This window comes from Ranitomeya imitator, chromosome 1, assembly GCF_032444005.1.
Source record: "Ranitomeya imitator isolate aRanImi1 chromosome 1, aRanImi1.pri, whole genome shotgun sequence".
Taxonomy (NCBI): Eukaryota; Metazoa; Chordata; class Amphibia; order Anura; family Dendrobatidae; genus Ranitomeya; species Ranitomeya imitator.
The window spans coordinates 904,706,727-904,727,790 of record NC_091282.1 but is presented as its reverse complement, the minus strand read 5'-3'; the positions used below and the strand labels follow the sequence as shown (position 1 = coordinate 904,727,790).

Here is a 21,064-nt window from a genome sequence, read left to right as displayed (position 1 = left end):
CACAAATAACCAACACCACATTACAAACACACCCAAACTATAGTGCATACCCCTTAGGTGAAAAAAAAGGGGGGTGGGGGGAGGGGGAAAATATACAGGTGCTGTCATGGGATTTGGAAAACCGGCTACCGGTAAGTAACCTTTGGGTTTTCCCTTCCCTCATAACAGCAAACGTGAGAGACTTTTAGAGAATCTGAAACACCTTAGGGAGGGGACCACCGCTTGCAGCACCCTTTTACCAAAGGTTAAGTCAGCAGAGGAGGATAGATCTAATCTATAGTGCCTAAAGAAGGTGGATGGTGATGACTAAGTAGCGGCCTTACAGATTTGATCAATTGATACCTCATCCTCTGTCCAGGAGGTCCCGACGGTTCTGGTGGAATGAGCCTTGATGCCATCAGGAATAGGAGCACCACTAACAGAGTAAGCTAAACTAATGGCCTCCCTAATCCATCTGGCAATGGTACCTTTTGACACCCTTCCTACTACCCTGGAAGGCTAAAAATAGGGACTGGGATTTCCTCCACTGGCTAGTCACGGATATATACTATAACAGTGCCCTTCTAACATTAAGATTATGAAACTTCTTCTCTCCCGGATTCTTAGGGTTATTACAGGAGGGTAGGACAATCTTTTGACTTCGATGAAACTTTAATGTCTCCTTGGGATAAGCTGGATCAGGTCTTAACACGAATATTTGTGTATAAGAAGGGTTTATAGAAAGGGCCTGTAAGTCACTCACCCTACGGGCTGATGTCAGAGCCACTAATATTATAGCTTTGAGGGCAAGATATTTTGCCGATAACTCCTGCACAGGTTCAAAATGCTCTTTGGTCAAAGCATCTAGTACCAGGTTCAGATGCCATGGGGGGGACATTCAGGACTGGGACTGGTCTGGATATATCACAGGATTTTACGAACCTTGCCACCCAAGTATTAGCTGCAAGGTAACAACTATATGATGCACCAAAAGCAGACACCTGGACATTAAGGGTACTAGTAGCCAACCCCAGTTCAAATCCCAACTGAAGGAACTCTTGGATGGGACCGATTAGAAGCTTTTGACCTAATAATGGCTTTCCTAAAAATTCTAAGAATTTTCTCCATGTCCTGCTATACATTCTGTCATGGGTTTCCTACTTGTTAGCAAGGTGGAAACCCCCTGCCACTCAGTAATGCCCTTTCAAATTCCATGCTGCTAGATGGAAGCCTTTTATTTGGGTGTGGGATATTGGCCCTTGCATAAGAAGGTCCGGGATTTCCGGCAGGATCCATGGATCTGATAGTGACATAGTCCTTAACAGAAAACCAAGGTCTTTTTGGCCAGAAGGAGGCAATCAAACACTCGTCTGATCCGCCGTGATCTTCCTCATGACCGCTGGACCATCGCTATTGGAAGAAAGGCGCAAGTAATCCTGAAGACTCAGGGAATCTGGAGAGAGTCTACTGCCAATGGGTTTTCACTATGGGTTCAGAGAACAGAGCCTTCCTGTTGTGTCTGTCAGCTAACAGATCTATTCTGGCAACCCCATAGATGGGGCAACCCCCTATCTCCTGGAACACTGGGGTTTAGGGCCCTGTTTTAGTCTGTTGCGGCTTAGAAAGTCTGCCCCTTATGTTTAGTGCCTAATGGACAAAACATGTTCTGCCATGTGGAGGATGTTGTTTGCGGCTACCATTAGGGAGTGGGACCTTGTTCCCACTTGGTGACTGATGTATGCCACTGTGGCCCAGTTGTCTGACAATGCGGACATGGCGACCCAGGAGGTGAGGGAAAAAGCTTTCAATAGCCCTTTCTACCACCCACAATTCTTTTACAGATTTGATGACCTTTCCAGCTCTGGAGGTGCCCAAGACCCCTGAACTGCGTGACCTCTCTGCTCACGTCTCGAATGTAAAGGTCTCTCCTCAGGTATTTGATTGTCCTGATGGATCGAGATGTGATAGTCGACTTAAAGGATGCGTACTACCACCATAAAACAATTGTGATGAAGAAGCTTTATAGCTTCTATTCACCGATTCCATCTTGAAGGTGTGATTTTTTTATCCAGCAATTCAGACCTCTGATATTTATGATGGTTCTGAATGAGCCATTCGGCTTCTTTATCAAAAAGAGGGGGGGGGGGGGGGGGGGGGGGAATAAAATACCCTTCCTTTTTGTTCGCTCAAAACCTAGCATAGGACCAATTTGTCCACCAGGCCCAGAATCTCTGTCTCTAGGGCAAGTTGCTCTCCTGCCGATCTTCTCATGGGGGTTACTACAAAATGTTTGACAAGGCAGATGGTAAAAAAAAAAAAAAAAAAATCTATCTTCAGGCCTTCCCTCACTATATCCAGGACCCAGGTGTAGGAGGAGATGTTCTCCCAGGTCTGATCAAAGAGAAAGCCTCTCCCCTACTGCTGTTCTGGTGTCATTGTGAGGACTTCTTAGAAGTGGAGGAAGGACCGCCGAACATGAATCTGGACTCTCTATTACCTCTATCTTCCCACTTTCTACTTTTCCCTGGAGGACGTCCACTATTGGATTTTTTCCTCCGAAAGGAAGAAGATCTTGGCTCCCGAGAAGCTGGGAAACCCTTTTTCCTGTCACCAGCTTTCTCCAAGATGTCAGCCAGCTTTTTTCCAAACAAAAACTGGCCATCACACGGTAAAGAACATAACTTGTTCTTCGACTGCAGATATCCTGGACTGCCCTTGAGCCATAAGAGCTGTCTTCCCGCGTTTGATAGACCAGCAGACCTGGCTGCCAGTCTAACAGAGTCAGCGGATGTATCCGTCAGGAATGCTGCGGCTCTGTGCAACAGAGACTTGTTTAACTTGATTCTCTCTTGACACCTTGGATTTAAGCGGTTCCTCCAGCTGTTGTAGCCAAATCATTAGGGAACGTGCGGTACAAGTTCCAGCGATCACCGGTTTCAGTCCTCTCACTGCAGTTTTTCATGTGTCGTATGCATCCGCAGGCAGAAACCGGCAGCGCTTTGGACGCAGCAAATGTCCGCTCCGTCCAAAGTGATGCCGGCTTTTGAATGCCAGTGATTCCGCATGTGTTTATTGAACCATGCGGAATCACCACGTCCTATACATTGGACGATGATACTCATCTTAGTGTCTCTGCAAGATAAATTGACATGCTGCAGTCTGTAAAGATGTGCCGCATGTCCGTTTACGCAGGGAAGCCGGAGGCATCTGTTCACGCATAGTGGAGATGGGATTTCATGAAATTCCATCCGCTATGCTGTAACATCTGGATGCTGCAGGTTGGACGCTGCAGCTGTACGCAGCGTCCAACCCGCAGCTTTTCCTGACCGTGGAAACATATCTTTAAGTGTCTTCCTATTAAATGTGTCCCTGAGAATCCCTGAATCTTCCAAGGGAAGCGCTGACGTCTTAGATGACCTGGACACAGCGCCATTGATTCAAGGGACCTTGTCCCACAACTCTGTATCCTTCTCCTCAAAAGGATATCTCCTTTTTGAGGATGAGGGCAATGCACCAGATTTCTCGGGTCTCCTCCACTCTCTGTTAATGAGAGCCTGGACCTTAGTGTTGACCGGGAAGGTGCGTTTTTTCTTTTCTTCTAATCTTTCAAACATCACGTCCTCAAGAGACTTGGCTGCTTTCTCCTCCTTCAGCCCCATAGTTGTTCTAATGGCCTTAAGTAGCTTATCCGTGTCCTCCACAGGAAAGCACAGTCTGCCCCCCATGTCACAGTCCGAGGAGGAGAACGACAAGGACTCAGTATAGCATTGCCCCTGTGATGATTTTGGAGAGGAGTTACAAGACAACTCTACACTTTTTTTTTCCCTTTTTTTCCCCCCAACAGGGTTTTAAAGGGGACCCTCCACTTTGGCTCTAAAAACAGACCTAAGGCTTGCTGCAAAGTCAGGGGTCTCCTCACTAATGGTTCTGTGGATGCAGTAGGAGCAGAGGTCATTCTGCCAGTCTACCGCTAGGGGGCTTTTGTACAGCGTGCACTTCCTGATCCTCTTGTTTACTCTAGCTTTCATAGGCCTCTCTGGATTCGGAGGCTGTGGTGGGACACAACGTATTCTCTCTGGACACCGAGGAGTCTTGGGATGCCCTGCTATTCTGGCTGGGACGGCTGCTGCTCCTGACACTCGAACAGCTGCCTCCCTTGTGTCCACGCTGATGGTGAGCTGTTGATTGTTGCTGCAGAAGATCGCCTTGGTCCATGTTCACCTGGTAAGATGACCCCACCTTTAACAGCCACTGCTTTGCTGCTCATCCTTAAGAAGGGGTAGCCGGCGCCATCTTGTAGGGCCCTCCCTTCCGGTCCCGACGATTGCCCTCCCTCTCGAAAGCCAGCCGGCCGGCCACCTTCTTTCCAGCACACCCCCTGACGCCACTCGAGGACGCCCGTACCCAGTGTGCCCTATGCTTGTGACGTCAATGGTACGCACTGGATGTTGCCCCCAGCCGCTCTACCACATTGAGACCAGTGGAGAGCCAACATGGTGAGCGCAGCAGGGGGAAGGGCAGCGCGGCAGGACAAGCCATCACAGTGCTGACTGCGCCGCCCGAAGGCCAGCACCACAGGTACGCACCCTGGAACAACCCTTTTCTCTTCACCCATTACAAGTTACCGCCAATTTCAGCACAAGAACCTAACAGAAGCAGGGGTATAGGCAGCGCCCTTTTATTTCAGTGGGTTCCTGTTCTGGCAGGGCGGATCCCTCTCTCAGTTGTGCTGTCGTGGGTGAAGGGAAAAAGAAAGGCCGCTTGGATCTCGGCCGTGACCGGCCAGACTGGTGCAGTGTGGCACGAGGGTACGACTCACCCAGAGGCGGTTGGGGCTCCTGGGTCAGCAGCCACCATTGGCAAAAGCTCCTTAACTGTAAATCAGCCTCCTGGACACCCTGGTTAGTTCGGCTATATACTGGGCTATATCACAAGCCCAAGCAGGCAGAGTCCATTTTGGTGGAGTCAGTATAAAATGGACCGACTCCTAAAATCTATCTATATATATAACTAGATTGTGGCCCGATTCTAACGCATCGGGTATTCTAGAATATGCATGTCCCCGTAGTATATGGACAATGATGATTCCAGAATTCGCGGCAGACTATTCCCGTCGCTGATTGGTCGAGGCAACCTTTATGACATCATCGTCGCCATGGCAACCATTATGACATCATCATCGCTGTGCCCGTCGCTGATTGGTCGAGGTCTGGCGGCCTTGACCAATCAGAGACGCGGGATTTCCAGGACAGACAGACAGACGGAAAAACCCTTAGACAATCTATCTATATATATAATTGTCTAAGGGTTTTTCCGTCTGTCTGTCTGTTTGTCTGTCCTGGAAATCCCGGCTCTCTGATTGGTCGAGGCCACCAGGCCTCGACCAATCAGAGACCGGCACAGCATCGACGTAGAAATCCCGCGTCTCTGATTGGTCGAGGCCGCTAGGCCTCGACTAATCAGCGACGATGATGTCATAAAGGACGTAGACATCCCACGTTTCTGATTCAGCGACGGGCACAGTATCGATGTAGATGTCAATGGTTGCCATGGCGACGATGATGTCATAAAGGTTGCCTCGACCAATCAGCGACGGGCACAGTCTGTCGCGAATTCTAGAATAATCATTGTCCATATACTACGGGGACATGCATATTCTAGAATACCTGATGCGTTAGAATCGGGCCACAATCTAGTATATATATAATTGTCTAAGGGTTTTTCCGTCTGTCTGTCTGTCCTGGAAATCCCGCGTCTGATTGATCGAGGCCGCCAGGCCTCGACCAATCAGCGACGATGTCATAAAGGACGTAGACATCCCGCGTCTGATTGGGCAACGGGCACAGTATCGATGTAGATGTCATAATGGTTGCCATGGCGACGATGATGTCATAAAGGTTGCCTCGACCAATCAGCGACTGGCACAGTCTGCCGCAAATTCTGGAATCATCATTGTCCATATACTACGGGGACATGCATATTCTAGAATACCCGATGCGTTAGAATCGGGCCACAATCTAGTTTACTATATAATTGTCTAAGGGTCACTTCTGTCTGTCTTTCTGTCACAGATATTCATTGGTCGCGGCCTCTGTGTCATGGAAATCCAAGTCGCTGATTGGTTGCGGCAAAACAGCCACGACCAATCAGCGACGGGCACAGTCCGGAAGAAAATGGCCGCTCCTTACTCCACACAGTCAGTGCCCGGAGCCCGCATACTCCCCTCCAGTCTCCGCTCACATAGGGTTAATGCTGGCGGTAACGGACCGCGTTATGCCGCAGGTAACGCACTCCGTAACCGCTGCTATTAACCCTGTGTGCCCCCAACTTTTTACTATTGATGCTGCCTATGCGGCATCAATAGTAAAAAAATTTAATGTTAAAAATAAAAAAAACCTGCTATTCTCACCATCCGTAGTCCACCGAGCCTCTTGTGCCGGCCGCCATCTTCCGTTCCCGGCGATGCATTGCGAAATTACCCAGAAGACTTAGCAGTCTCGCGAGACCGCTAAGTCATCTGGGTAATTTCGCAATGCATCCTGGGAACGGAAGATGGTGGCAGCCGCGCGCCTATCGCCGGAGCTTCGGTGGATCCCAGGGGGTGAGTATATAACTATTTTTTATTTTAATTATTTTTTTTAACAGGGATATGGTGCCTACACTGCTGTATACTACGTGGGCTGTGTTAGATACCATGTGGCTGCTATATACTACATAGGTAGTGTTATATACTATGTGGCTGCTATATACTGCATGGGCTGTGCTATATATTACGTGGCCACTGTTGGTGCCCACACTGCTGTATACTACGTGGGCTGTGTTAGATACCGCGTGGCTGCTATATACTACATAGGCAGTGTTATATACTACGTGGCTGCTATATACTGCGTGGGCTGTGCTATATATTACGTGGCCAGTGTTATATACTACGCGCCTGTGTTATATACTGTGTGGGCTGTGTTATATAGTACGTGGCTGTGTTATATATTGCGTGGCCTGTATTAACGCATCGGGTATTCTACAATATGTATGTATACAGCAGCCACATAGTATATAGCACGGGCCATGTAGTATTTGTCTGCTATATACTACATGGCCTCTATATACTACGTGGCCTGTGCTATATACTATGTGGCTGCTATATACAAACATAAATACATATTCTAGAATACCCGATGCGTTAGAATCGGGCAATCATCTAGTATATAATAAATTGGGTTCAGTAGTTTAGTGCAGGAGGTGCTGGAAAAGTTTTCAGAATTTGGAAAACTTATATAATCTACTATATAACTGTGTAAGGGTCACTTCCGTCTGTCCTTTCTTTCTGTCACGTTTATTCATTCGCTGATTGGTCTCGCCAGCTGCCTGTCATGGCTGCCGCGACCAATCAGCGACGGGCACAGTCCGGAAGAAAATGGCCGCTCCTAATGCTCCACAGTCAGTGCCTGTTGCCCGCATACTCCCCTCCGGTCACCGCTAACACAGGGTTATTGCCGGCGGTAACGGACCGCGTTATGCCGCGGGTAACGCACTCAGTTACCGCCGCTATTAACCCTGTGTGTCCCCAACTTTTTACTATTGACGCTGCCTATGCGGCATCAATAGTAAAAAATGTAATGTTAAAAATAATAATAAAAAAAAAACCTGCTATACTCACTCTTCCGTTGCAGGTTCCGGTGGCAAAGATGGTATGGGAGAAGGACCTGCCATGACGTCACGGTCATGTGACCGCGACATCATCACAGGCCCTGCGCTAGAAAGACCTGCCATGACTTCACGGTCATGTGACCGCGACGTCATCACAGGTCCTGCGCTCATACCAAACCTGGGACCGGAAGCTGCCGTGGACTACAAGGGGCCCTCGGAAAGGTGAGTATATGTTTATTTTTTAACCTGTGACAAACCTGGCTGGGCAATATACTACGTGGCTGGGCAATATACTACGTGGCTGGGCAATATACTACGTCGATGGGCAATATACTACGTGGACATGCATATTCTAGAATACCCGATGCGTTAGAATCGGGCCACCATCTAGTGTCCTATAAATATCTGTTCTATTCTTGATCTAAGGATCTCGGCTTTTAGTTGAGATGAATTTGCGCTGCAATTTATGTACATGCTCAGTAGTGAGGCAGTGCTGTGGAGTCGGAGGTCAGGGAAATTGAGGAGTCGGAGTTGATGGTTTGGCTTACCGACTCCATAGCATTGCTTCTCACATTACAAAGGTCCCCTGAGCAGGTATATGCAAGGAAGGAGGTGGATGAGCACAGGAGGTACAGTAGGCCACCAATTGCCCCATGGAAAAATTATTATTACAGGCTAAGCATGTATAGTAACATAGTAACATAGTTAGTAAGGCCGAAAAAAGACATTTGTCCATCCAGTTCAGCCTATATTCCATCATAATAAATCCCCAGATCTACGTCCTTCTACAGAACCTAATTGTATGATACAATATTGTTCTGCTCCAGGAAGACATCCAGGCCTCTCTTGAACCCCTCGACTGAGTTCGCCATCACCACCTCCTCAGGCAAGCAATTCCAGATTCTCACTGCCCTAACAGTAAAGAATCCTCTTCTATGTTGGTGGAAAAACCTTCTCTCCTCCAGACGCAAAGAATGCCCCCTTGTGCCCGTCACCTTCCTTGGTATAAACAGATCCTCAGCGAGATATTTGTATTGTCCCCTTATATACTTATACATGGTTATTAGATCGCCCCTCAGTCGTCTTTTTTCTAGACTAAATAATCCTAATTTCGCTAATCTATCTGGGTATTGTAGTTCTCCCATCCCCTTTATTAATTTTGTTGCCCTCCTTTGTACTCTCTCTAGTTCCATTATATCATTCCTGAGCACCGGTGCCCAAAACCGGACACAGTACTTCATGTGCGGTCTAACTAGGGATTTGTACAGAGGCAGTATAATGCTCTCATCATGTGTATCCAGACCTCTTTTAATGCACCCCATGATTCTGTTTGCCTTGTATAATAAGTGACTAGTGCAGACTGCACCGATGGGAGTGCATGGTGTTCTCGGAATTGCAAAACAAAGTCAGAAAGCAGGGAAAAAATGAATGTAAAGTGAGCAGTGCCTTAAGAAAAGTTTGAGGAGAACAAATAATAATGCGCCAGATGTCAACAGCCTGCCCTGTCATCCCAGTAGAGGATCACTGTAGCTGATGTTCGTTATGCTTCGGTGAGTGCTGGAAGCAGGAGGAAACGATTGAAGGTCCCATGCATGCGCCATCTGCTTGGTGCAGTTTTGATAAAATATCTGTTTTCTTTGCTGTAGATGTAGCTCAGAATGCAGCAACTGTCTGACAGCTTTTTGTGCACATGATCAGCAAGCTGCCAATCAATGGTGGGAAGACATACATTGCCCCAGCTTACTTTGTCACTCTCAACTAGCTATAACACATATATAGGACTATCATTTACGAAACTGCTGTATAGTATGACATGATTGAATAATTTTTCACATGCCTGGAAAACAAGCACTCAGTAGGACATCACATGCGTTTCCAATGTCCATATAGGACAGTAGATAGAAGAAACCAAACAAGTTTGAAAATCTAAAATCACTATTAGGGTACCGTCTCACAGTGGCACTTTTGTCGCTACGACAGTACGATCCGTGACGTTCCAGCGATATCCATACGATATCGCTGTGTCTGACACGCAGCAGCGATCAGGGATCCTGCTGAGAATCGTACGTCGTAGCAGATCGTTTGGAACTTTCTTTCGTCGCTGGATCTCCCGCTCTCATCGCTGGATCGGTGTGTGTGACACCGATCCAGCGATGCGTTCGCTTGTAACCAGGGTAAACATCGGGTTACTAAGCACAGGGCCGCGCTTAGTAACCCGGTTTATCTTGGTTACCATGGTAAATGTAAAAAAAAAACAAAAAACAGTACATACTTACATTCCGGTGTCCGTCAGGTCCCTTGCCGTCTGCTTCCCGCACTGACTGACTGCCGTAAAGTGAAAGCACAGCACAGCGCGCTGTGCTTTCACTTTACGGCCGTCAGTCAGTGCGGGAAGCAGACGGCAAGGGACAGACACCGGAATGTAAGTATGTAGTGTTTGGTTTTTTTTACGCTGGTAACCAGGGTAAACATCGGGTTACTAAGCGCGGCCCTGCGCTTAATAACCCGATGTTTACCCTGGTTACCCGGGGACCTCGGCATCGTTGGTCGCTGGAGACCTGTCTGTGTGACAGCTCTCCAGCGATCACACAACGACTTACCAACGATCACGGCCAGGTCGTATCGCTGGTCGTGATCGTTGGTAAATCGTATAGTGTAACGGTACCCTTAGATACAAGCAAAGGATGATCCAAGTTAACAAAAAATCAACCCCCCCCCAAAAAAAAAATGCAATTAGAGATTTAGGAGCTCAAAAAGACCTACTCCATATACAAGATTCATGCCTATACCAGAAACAGGGAGGAGCCCTCACGCTTGAAATCTCTGAATTCTGAAGAAGGGTTCCCAAAGGGCATATGTCCCAAAGTTCTAAAATGTCCCCCCACCACCCACCAAGCTTCTTAATTATTAATTTTAGGGGCTTTCTTATGGCAGTAATGTTGGAAATTACCACCATAAATCTGCACCAAAACTGTGTTTCCACTAAAATAAGCCCAAGTTACAAGACAAAAGCTACAGCACAATTAGGTACATGGATTTAGAGGTTTACCTTAAACCTACAAAAAGGATTTTCCTGGGTGAACTCCACAGGAGGAATGTTATTACTGAAGTATCCTTTCCCAGTTCCCCAAAAAGCTTGAAGTTGGTTCCACTTGGCCAAGATGGCATCTCTTTCGTCGCCAAGCAACGTTGGTGCTGACAGTGCACTTGCCGTATTGATCAGCTGATTTGACTGCTGAGGATTTTGCACAGGTTGGTTGAACAGACCACCGCCAAGGGCTAATGAGAGAGGGAGACAACATGTGACAAAACACCATTATGGAGGATCAAAAAAAAAAAAAAAGTTTTGTGTAAGCAAGTGAAAGGATAAAAATGCTAAGAGTGCCCATGCACAGTGAAAAATCTCATTCTGATTCTCCCTTGACAAATAACGTGGAGTGACAGATGTGGAGCATGCTGCCCTTCTCCTACTGAAAATGCATGTACACGTGGCTAAAGTGAGCATGTGTATGGAGGAATAGAAGTCAGTGGAACGTCTGTTTGGTAGAGAGCATTTTTTGAAGGTGTATGGGCACCTTAGGAAGGTACATCAAAGACTCCCAAACTAGGGAGTGACAGCACAAGACTGTATACTAACCGCTCTGCTGTTGCTGAGGTTGGGTGCCAAAACCGCCAAAGCCCAGTCCGGTTGATAACCCAGTATTGAGACCAGTGGTTGTGCCTGTTGTACCAAAAGCGCTTCCAAATCCAAATGCTTTGTTTTGTGTGTTTCCAAAGAGACCTAAGCATCCATAAAAGAAAGGGGATGCCATTATTTCAATTTGTCATTACTTCCTGTGCTTTGATACATATGGACAAGGTATGCAATGCTTTGGAAAATCTGTTCATAAAAGCTTTTTTGTACTATACATGCAGTAATCATTTTTTTACAGAATGGAAGGAAACATTTTCATTAATCAGCTATTAGATCACAATAGGATTGTTTTATTAAGATTGTCAGTGACTTCAGTTTCCTAAAAGTCAGTCTTGTGCTCTGCGGGGCAGAATACTGTAGTCTGCTACAATTATCTACCTAGAGAAACCTGCTGCAATAATTTCTACACCAGAGAGAAAAAAAAAAAACTTCCAAAACCAGAAAAGAGACAAAGCTAGACGGGAAGATGGCCATCTCTACTGCCTGCTCTGCAGTGGAGTCATGGAGTACCATGCAGAGAGATGGCTGCGGAGAACTCAGCTTGTGCAACCAGCAGAAGTCCACTCATAAGCTGCCCCAGCACATTACTATACACTTCGAATCTAGGTAGCACCATACTTTGGAAGTCAACGTCATACCTTTTCAATGGATCTTTGTATTTAATAACATTTAAAATGCAACTATTATTCATTTTTCATACTCCTGAAGAACATTGGCTGTCTGGTGGCATTCTACCACCACAGCGGCCCCTATTTATAAACCGTACCATGCCACTTCCTTTTTTTTTTTAACTCCTCAGGGTTTTCTGCAAGCCTCCAATGACACAGTAGTTTCTTAGTTCCTCTACCTCATCCAAGAAGCTGGTTAAAGCGGTAGTGACCCTCACCAATCAGACAATGATGGCAGAACCTAGTCGTATGCCATCACGTGATTCTAAAGGTTTGTCTCAGTACAACTGCTGCACAAACAAAATCCAGTATATAGCAATCTACTAAAAATAGTCAGACATAAAGGGATAGTAAGATCCAAGACAGAAGCTGCACGTCTGTCTCTAGTATTCTTTTTTTTTGTTCAAATAAATTTTTATTAAGAATAACAGTACAATTAACATGTTTCATTTGCATTTTCAATACAGAGTATTTTTCCCCCCTCTCCCTTCAAACAGCCCCCTTCGATCCCAAAGCCCCCCTCCCCCACCCCACAAAGCAGCTCGTCTTGTTAATTACTACCATCATTAAAACAATTGAGTGTCTAATCCCTCAACCAATCGTATAAGCCACACTTCACATTACTATCCCATAGCAATCCATGGAGACCACATTTTATTGAACGTTTCAGTTTTCCCTTTCTTCTTATAAATCCCTTTTTCTAGTGTCAGGCCCTGTTTTACGTACTGGAGGAATTCTCCTCTTGACGGCGGCTCTTCCCTAATCCAGTTTCTAGCTATCACCTTCCTAGCCATGTACAACAATCTAGCTATAGCTATCTTTAGATGTTTATCCACCCCAATCTCATCCACGCATCCCAACAAGCATACAACTGGATCCCTTGGCACCGTGCATCCATACGCACCTTCCATACGACTTAAAACTACCACCCAAAAGGCAACCAACCTCGGACATGTCCACATCATATGGAAAATGTCTGCATCCGTAGACCTACACCTCGGACATTCAGAGTCATTACGCAATCCTGCCTTATATAGCACCATCGGAGACCTATAAACTCTGTGTATCACATAGAGCTGTGACAGTCTATACGGTTCACTCAGCGACAGTCTTGGGATCCATTCCAACACCGACTCCCAAGTCTCATTATCCATTGGGCCCAGATCTCTTTCCCATTTAGCTCTCGCCATTATTGGAAACCCCAATAGGAAAGTGTGCAACAGATCCCTGTACAGAGTGGATATGACTCCTCCAGTCGTCCCGTCATTACACACATACTCCAGTACTATATCCCTTTGAATCCTAATACCTCCGTTCCTACTCTGAGCTCCAAAAGCATGCCTCATCCGCAGATACTGATACTCCCCTGCATTTCCAAGGCCAAATTCCGCCTGCAATTGGGAGAATGATTTCAGTTCACCTTGCTCAATTATTTGATACACATACTGAATCCCTTTGCCCAGCCATTCTATCAATACCCCTAATGCCTCAAATTCTTTCAGATTGTTATTATGCCATAGCGGCGAGTATCTAGTCAAGTCCGTGATCCCACGTACATGCCTCAATCTACTCCACAGCTTGCGTATCAACAGCAAAGTCGGGTATAGCTTCCCCAAACTCTCCAAGGATCCATCCTCCAAACATTGCACCACTGGCCTTCTTTTTGTCACCACTTCCATCAACCGCTGTACCGCTCCAGATGACCCTTCATGCGCCCAGCCCCTTAGATGCTGACTCTGGGCTGCGAGGAAGTACAATTCAGGGTTAGGCAATGCCAGACCCCCATCATCCTTGGGTCGCTGAAGTGTCTCCAGTTTAATACGCGGATGTTGCCTCCCCCAAATCAAGTTCCTAAACAGAGAGTTGATCTGTCTAAATTTCCCACGTGGTATCCAAACCGGTGCATTGTGAAGAATATACAGTATTTTTGGCATCAGAATCATTTTGATAAGATTCACCCTACCTACCACAGACAAATGTAGCTTGAGCCATGCATCCGCTTTTGCCTTGAGTGCACCCAAGATTGGAGTCAGATTCTCATGTATATAGTCAGTGACCAGCATAGATACCCATATTCCCAGGTACTTAAATTTACTCGTCACCTCCAGTCGCCCATTCTCCAATGGCTCCCCATCCACATCGTCCACCTTAAACAAGATAGACTTACTCCAGTTTATCCTAAGCCCCGACACTGATCCAAATCGTTCAATAATCCCAATGGCTCCTTCCAAGGATGCAACTGGATCTGCCAGAAACAACAAAATGTCGTCCGCATACAACGCCACCCTTTCTTCAATCACCCCATATTTAAATCCCGTCATCTCATCAGACCGTCGAAGCTTAGCAGCCAGCGGCTCCACTGCTAGAGCAAACAAAAGGGGGGAAAGCGGACACCCCTGCCTCGTCCCTCTAGCCAATTGTATGGTCCGTGACAACTCCCCATTTACCCTAACCCTGGCCATCGGCATCGAGTACATTAATTGAATCCATGATATGAACTGCGGTCCAAACCCCATTCTTTGCAACACTTGCCAGAGATACCCCCACTCCACACTATCGAACGCCTTGTGGGCGTCTAAAGATGCAATAACTCTCTGGCCACAGTTATCAGCTCTGAGTTGCAAGTTCACATACAATCTTCGCAAGTTGATCGCAGTTGACCTATCAGGCATAAAGCCAGATTGATCTGCGTGTACCAGGCCAGAAATAACACTTGTCAACCTCATCGTCAACACCTTAGCCAGGAGTTTAACGTCAATAGTAAGTAAAGAAATTGGTCGATATGAATCCGGCTGTGTCAGGTCTTTCCCCTCCTTTGGAATCACCACTATTGTGGCCTCCCGCATAGATGCCGGCAGCCTTCCGCCAATCCTAGCCTCCTCCAAGACCACCTTCAATTTAGGGATCAACACTTCCCCCAAGTTTTTATAAATTTCAGCAGGAAATCCGTCTATGCCAGGCGCCTTCCCATTAGCCATCGACTGTAATGCCCGTCCCAGATCCTCTTCCGTAATGGGAGCCTCCAGATCCTCCCTATCCCTGTCACTCAGCCTCGGGAGCTCCAACTCCTCAAGGAACGCCACCGTGTCCTCCATTGACCCATCTACCCGAGAGGAGTATAAGTCTGTGTAAAAATCTGCAAAAGTCTCCAAAATCTCTGAAGTCTCCGAAACAGCAACACCACTCCCATTCACCAGAGAATGAACAAAGGATGTATTTCTCTGGGCAGATGCCACCAGCGACAGTAAATGACCCACTGATTCACCCTCCTGATAATAGGCCAGATTCATGAATTCCCTCTTCCTTTCAGCCTTACTCAGCAAGACCTCCTCTAGCTGGTTTTGAGCTGCTTTCAACCTCCTCCCAGCCTCCAGAGTACCCGTTATTACCATCTCATCCTCAGCCACCCTCAGCCCATCAATCGCCAACCTCTCTGCCTCTCTCGATTTCCGCTTACACCTGCTAATATCCCTAAACAACAGCCCTCTCAAGTACGCTTTCATGGCTTCCCACACAGTAAGCACATCTACACTTCCCTCATTTTTCTCAAAACATTCCCCTAGTTCCTTCTTAATCTTCTCCAAATCTATACTGTGTAACCAATTAGGGTGAATTTTCCACTCCCTTCTGCTCCCGTTCCGTGTCCCCACTGGTCTAAATTCCACTTCAACTGGACTATGGTCTGAGAGAGCCCTAGGTAAATATCTCACATCCCCCACCATCGTATCTAATAATCGGTTACCTAGTGCCAGATCAATCCTAGACAGCGTACCATGAGCTGGCGAGTAGCATGAATACGCCCTTTCCCCGATATGCCTAACTCTCCATAAATCAACCATGCCCACTTCCCCGACATAAGTCCCAAACGTAGTGGTATGTCCCGCCGTCCTATTCTGGGGGTTTTTGTTCTTGTCCCAAAAGTCATCACATATATTAAGGTCGCCGATAATTAGTAATGGTAACGGTCCCCAGCGCTCTACCCTCTCCAGCACCTCTCTTATCTTCTTGCTTGAGTATGGGGGCGGAATATACATTGCCACTATACACATCAATACTCCATTCATTTTACACTTCACCACCACATACTGACCATCCAAATCTTCCTTTACCGCTACCTCCTCATATTGCACCCCAGCAGGAATCAACAGACACACCCCTAGAATACGTCGAGAAAGTAGAATGATATGCTTTCTGTATCCAGCGCCTATTCAATACATTCACCCTCTCCCGCACTAAATGTGTCTCCAGCAGACATATCATTGAAACCTTCTGCTCTTGAGCATACTGTAGACTTGCCGCTCACCGTGTTTTATCCGCCAGACCTCTCACATTCCAACTCAATATTTTAATACATTCTCCCCCCCTGTGGCTCATCATTTCTCATTTTATCCAATTTCCCAAGTATGAGCTGCCCCACCCCTCCCATCCCCCCTACCCCCTCCCGCCCCCCTACCTCCTCAATCCCCCCAGTGTAACGCATTTTTCCTCTCAGCAAGAGTGGGGCTCCACTGCCCACTGCGAACACTCTCCCTCACTTAACCCTCTCCATTCGCGTCCCGCTGCCACACTAAACATAATTTCCCCTTAACTTTATTATAACTTAACATTGCACTTCTATGACATGTAAGAAAAATAGCAAACCAATTTACAATATCCGTCATAGCCCTCCTCCCCCACATTTGGTAGACAGTACTGTCCCCTCCGGCCAGTCCTCAACATGGCCTAGCAGAACCCTCAGCAGTTGCTCAACTTTTTTAAAACCGACGCTAACCAGCGCAAAACTCTCCGCCAACGACAGAGAAACCAATTTCCAGCCAAATCTCGCCGGCATATCAGTCTCCCACTCCTTTCAACTTTTTCTCATTGGTGTCAAGCCACTGGGCAGTGTCCTCCGGTGTCAGGAAGAAATGTGTCTTATTAAAAGCCACCAGTCTCAGCTTGGCGGGAAAACAGGATTTTTGGTTGCTTACCGTAAAATCTGTTTCTCGGAGCCTTCATTGGGGGACACAGGAACCATGGGACGTCCCAAAGCAGTCCCTGGGGTGGGAAAAAACAGCCTTCCATCAGGTCAAAAGACTCAACACTGCCGCCTGCAGGATCCTTCTGCCTTGGCTGGCAACCGCCAAAGTAGGCGAACGTGTGGATGGAAGACCAGGTTGCCGCTTTGCAGAGCCGTAGGGCGGAAGCCCTGTGGTGCACCACCCAGGAGTCACAGACTGCCCAGGTCGGGTGAGACTTTATCCCCAGAGGGGGCACTCTGTACTTGACCTGGTAGGCCTACAAATTGCCGTTCTGAACCAGCGAGCAACAGTCGCCTTGGAAACCGGCAGGCCTCTGCGCGTGCCATCAGGAATGACGAAAAGAGAATCCGTCTTCTGGAAAGCGGACGTTCTATCCAGGTAGATCCTCACTGCCCTAACGAGGTCCAGCTTGGTCAACGATCGCTCCAGAGGATGAGTCGGAGCTGGGCAAAGGGAAAGTAGAACGATGCTCTCGTTGAGGTGGAAGGTGGAAACCACCCTAGTAAGGAAGGAAGGCAGAGACCTGAGGACCACCTTGTCCTGGCGGATGACCAAGGAAGGAGGTCGGCGAGAGAGGGCCGCCAACTCGGAAACGCGGCGGATGATGGCCACAAGAAAGGCCACCTTCCAAAATAGAAGAGAGAGACAGGGGAACCCCTCAGAACGTCCAGTACCAGATTTATATCCCATGAATCCACAGGGCCCTGAACGGAGGGACAGCATGGGCCACTCCTTGAAGGGAGGTCTTAACCTGTGGCCGAGAAGATACAGTCTTCTGAAAAAGGATGGAGAGCGCAGAAACCTGGCCCTTCAGAGAACTAAACGCAAGGCCCGAGTCCAGACCTGCCCGAAGGAAAACCAAAATGGAAGGCAAGGAAAGGGACCTATGTAAAATGCAGTTGGACTCGCACCAACGGAAATAAGCCTTCCAGGTACGAAAATAAATCCTGGAAGGCAAAGGCTTCCTAGCCTGGATCATGGTGTGAATCACCCGGTCCGAAAGGCCGGACGTTCTTAGAACTGCGGTATGAACAGCCAACGCCGTTAAACTGAGCGACCGAGAATTCGGGTGACAAATCGTACCCTGAGACAGCAGGTCAGGCCTGTCCGGAAGGCGCCAAGAAGCGTCCGCGAGGAGATTGACGGTCTCCGCAAGCCAAGCTCTCCTGGGCCAGTCCGGGCAATCAGAAAACCGGCACCCCTTCCGCTTTGAACTTTACCAACAGCTTGGGAAGTAAGGGCAGGAGTGGGAATAGATAGGGCAGCACGGACTGCAACCAAGGAATGGCCAGAGCGCCGACGCCACCTGCGAGGGGGGTCGCGAGACCTGGAGATGAACAGAGGAACATTCCTGTACCTGTCCCCCATCGAAGACTAATCTGATGGAAAATCTACAGATGCCAGGGCCATTCCCCTGCCGCGAGACCCTCGTGGCTGAGGAAGCCGGCGGCACAATTGTCCACGCCGGGAATATGCACCGCGGATATCACCGGAACCATTGCCTCTGCCCAGAGTAGGATCTTGGATACCTCGGCCAAGGAGCTCCGAGTCCCCCCTAGAAGGTTGACATATGCCACCGCCGTGGCATTGTCCGCTGGATTCAGATAGGAAGACCACTGAGAATCCTTTCCCAGAGACGAAGGGAGGGAGGATGGCCCGAAACTCGAGGACGTTGATCGGTAGAGAAGACTCCTACGCCAACCAATGACCCTGAACAGACAGGTGGCGAAACACCGCGCCCCAGCCGAGCAGGCTGGCGTCCATCATCACCACCCGCCAGAGAATTGGAAGGAAAGACCTGCCCTGGGGGATGAGAGGTAATGTCAGCCACCAGATGAGGGACCGCTTGACCTGGTAAGAGAGTAGGATCGGACGATCCAGATAGAAGACAGACCTGTCCCAGTGAGACGGAATGGCCTGCTGAAGAGGTAGAGAGTGAAATTGGGCGAAGGAAATCGCTACCAATGTTGCCGCCATGCTCTCCAGAACCTTCATGGCCGATCGAAAGGAGAGCAGAGGACCTGGAGCCAGCGTACGTCCCAACGAGGGATGGATCTCTTATCTTCGGGGAGGAAGACTTTGGTCTGACAAGTGTCGAAGAGCATGCCCAGAAAGACAAGGTGCTGGTAGGGAACAAGACATGATTTCTTCCTGTTGACAAGCCACCTGAAATGGGCTAGAGTGTGGAGGACAATGGACGGGCTCTCATGAACCTGAGAAAAGGACGGAGCCTTGATGAGGATGTCGTTGAGTCACGGAAAAGTACCATTCCCCTGACTCTCAAGATGCCTATCAGCGCCGCCACGATCTTTGTGAAAACCCTGGGAGCGGTTGCGAGACCGTAAAGCAGGGCGACCAATTGGGAATGCTCCTGATGTACTGCAAAGTGCAGGAATCTGTGATGTCCTGGGGATATAGGGACATGAAATTAGGCGTCCAGAACGTCTATGGAGTACAGAAGCTCCTATGCCGAAATGGAAGTGATTACTGAACGAAGGGATTCCATTCCGAAGTTCGCAGATGGACCCTTTTATTTAGTAACTTAAGAACCGGGATTGGTTCGAGTAGAAGCCTGTGAATCCTTCTCTTTCTGGAAACGGGAACGATTACCTCCGCGCTGAGGAGAGAGGCGATGGCTGCAAAGAAACCCGAAAACAAGGTCGGGTCTTTGGAGGGCGAGATTCAAAGAAACGATCCCAGGGCTGAGAAGCGAAATTAATTTTGTATCCTGAGAATATCGCTTCCCTGACCCATGCATCCTCCATCGCCATAAGCCAAACGTCTTTGAAGAGAGGAAGGCAACCTCCTAGCTTGGGAGATGCGCCGGGATTCCAGGGAGAATCATGCCGAGGTACATCTTCCAGGTGTAGACCTGGTGGATCTTCCTTGGGAATAGCCGGAGAGCCAGGAAGAAGTGGACCTAAAGGAAAACTTCTTCCTATCCTGGCGCGCTTGCGACCTCTGCTGTAGAGGAAGAGGTCTGGGACCAAAAGACGTGATCTCTGAAAGGGCAAGGTGGTAAGTGCCTTCATAGAACACAGATCCGCTTGCCAGGCCTTAAGCCAAACTGTCAGGCGGATGGCCACGACATTGCTGGATGTCTGAGCTGCACGAGACGCGGCATCCAGGGAAGCAGAGACCAAATACTCGATCACATGAGAAAACCGGTTGGCAAGCCCCACTAGCTGATCTGGTTAGGCCCAGTCAGAGTGCCTTGACGGAGTTGCTTTGCTCATTTGGCCACAGACTTTGAAACCCAAGAGGAGGCAAAGGCCGGGCGAAGAGTGGACGCAGCCGCTTTGAAGGCTGACCTCGCCAAGGATTCTAAATGTCTACCATTAGATTCCTTCGAACGTGCTGCACCAGGAAAGGGGAGCCGGACTGTGTAGTCTGGAGACTGGCGGGCCCACGGAGGAGAAACTGTCCAGTTAGCGGTGCTCTGGGGAAAAGGATATAACACGCCGAGGCGCTGTCCTCTTTGAAAGCGTCTGGCCGGATTCTCTCTTTCTCTGGCCACCAGCTCCTCAAACTCAGAAACTTTGGAAGGTGGTTTGGACCGTCTAAACGAAACCGCCTGATCTGCGGGTTCCGTAGCGGAATCTTTGATGCTACAGGCTTGGTTAACTGCAGCAATGAGGTTCTGAACCATATCCCTGCTAGCGATTTGGTTAGAATCCAGCTTCAACACATCTTCCGAAGGTGCATCTGAGAACGCTTCGCGTTCCTGTCTAGATCCTTTGCGGCCAATCTTAGTAGACTCGGACAGAGCCTCCTGTGATCCGCTAGCCACAGCAGAAGATGTGATGTCATAGCAACCTATCCGGCGCAGACACTAGGGTCTGAGACACTTGGGTGAGATCGCAGGGATTGGGACAGAGGAGACGCACGCTGGGATAGGGGACTCACTCTCTCGGACAGCAGGGGTGTCCAGGGCGGTAGGCACCGCGGAGCCGTCGCAGTCCTGACAGAGGGAGGGAAATCTGCAAATGTAGGGCGAACATACAATGTGATGGACCAAAATAGCAGAAAAGGCAGGAGGACGGGAGAGTTCTGCC

At 48.3% G+C, this 21,064-nt stretch overlaps 1 protein-coding gene across 1 annotated transcript in view; it reads right to left on the bottom strand.

Moving 5' to 3' along the window:
- NUP54 (nucleoporin 54) overlaps positions 1–21,064 on the bottom strand; it is a 64,836-nt gene that overhangs the window by 21,529 nt on the left and 22,243 nt on the right. The window contains exons 4-5 of the mRNA XM_069743396.1: positions 11,264–11,407; positions 10,676–10,905 (exon numbers count right to left, since the gene is read on the bottom strand). Coding sequence (XP_069599497.1) covers positions 10,676–10,905; positions 11,264–11,407 — 374 coding nt within the window. The remainder of the gene's footprint in view (positions 1–10,675; positions 10,906–11,263; positions 11,408–21,064) is intronic.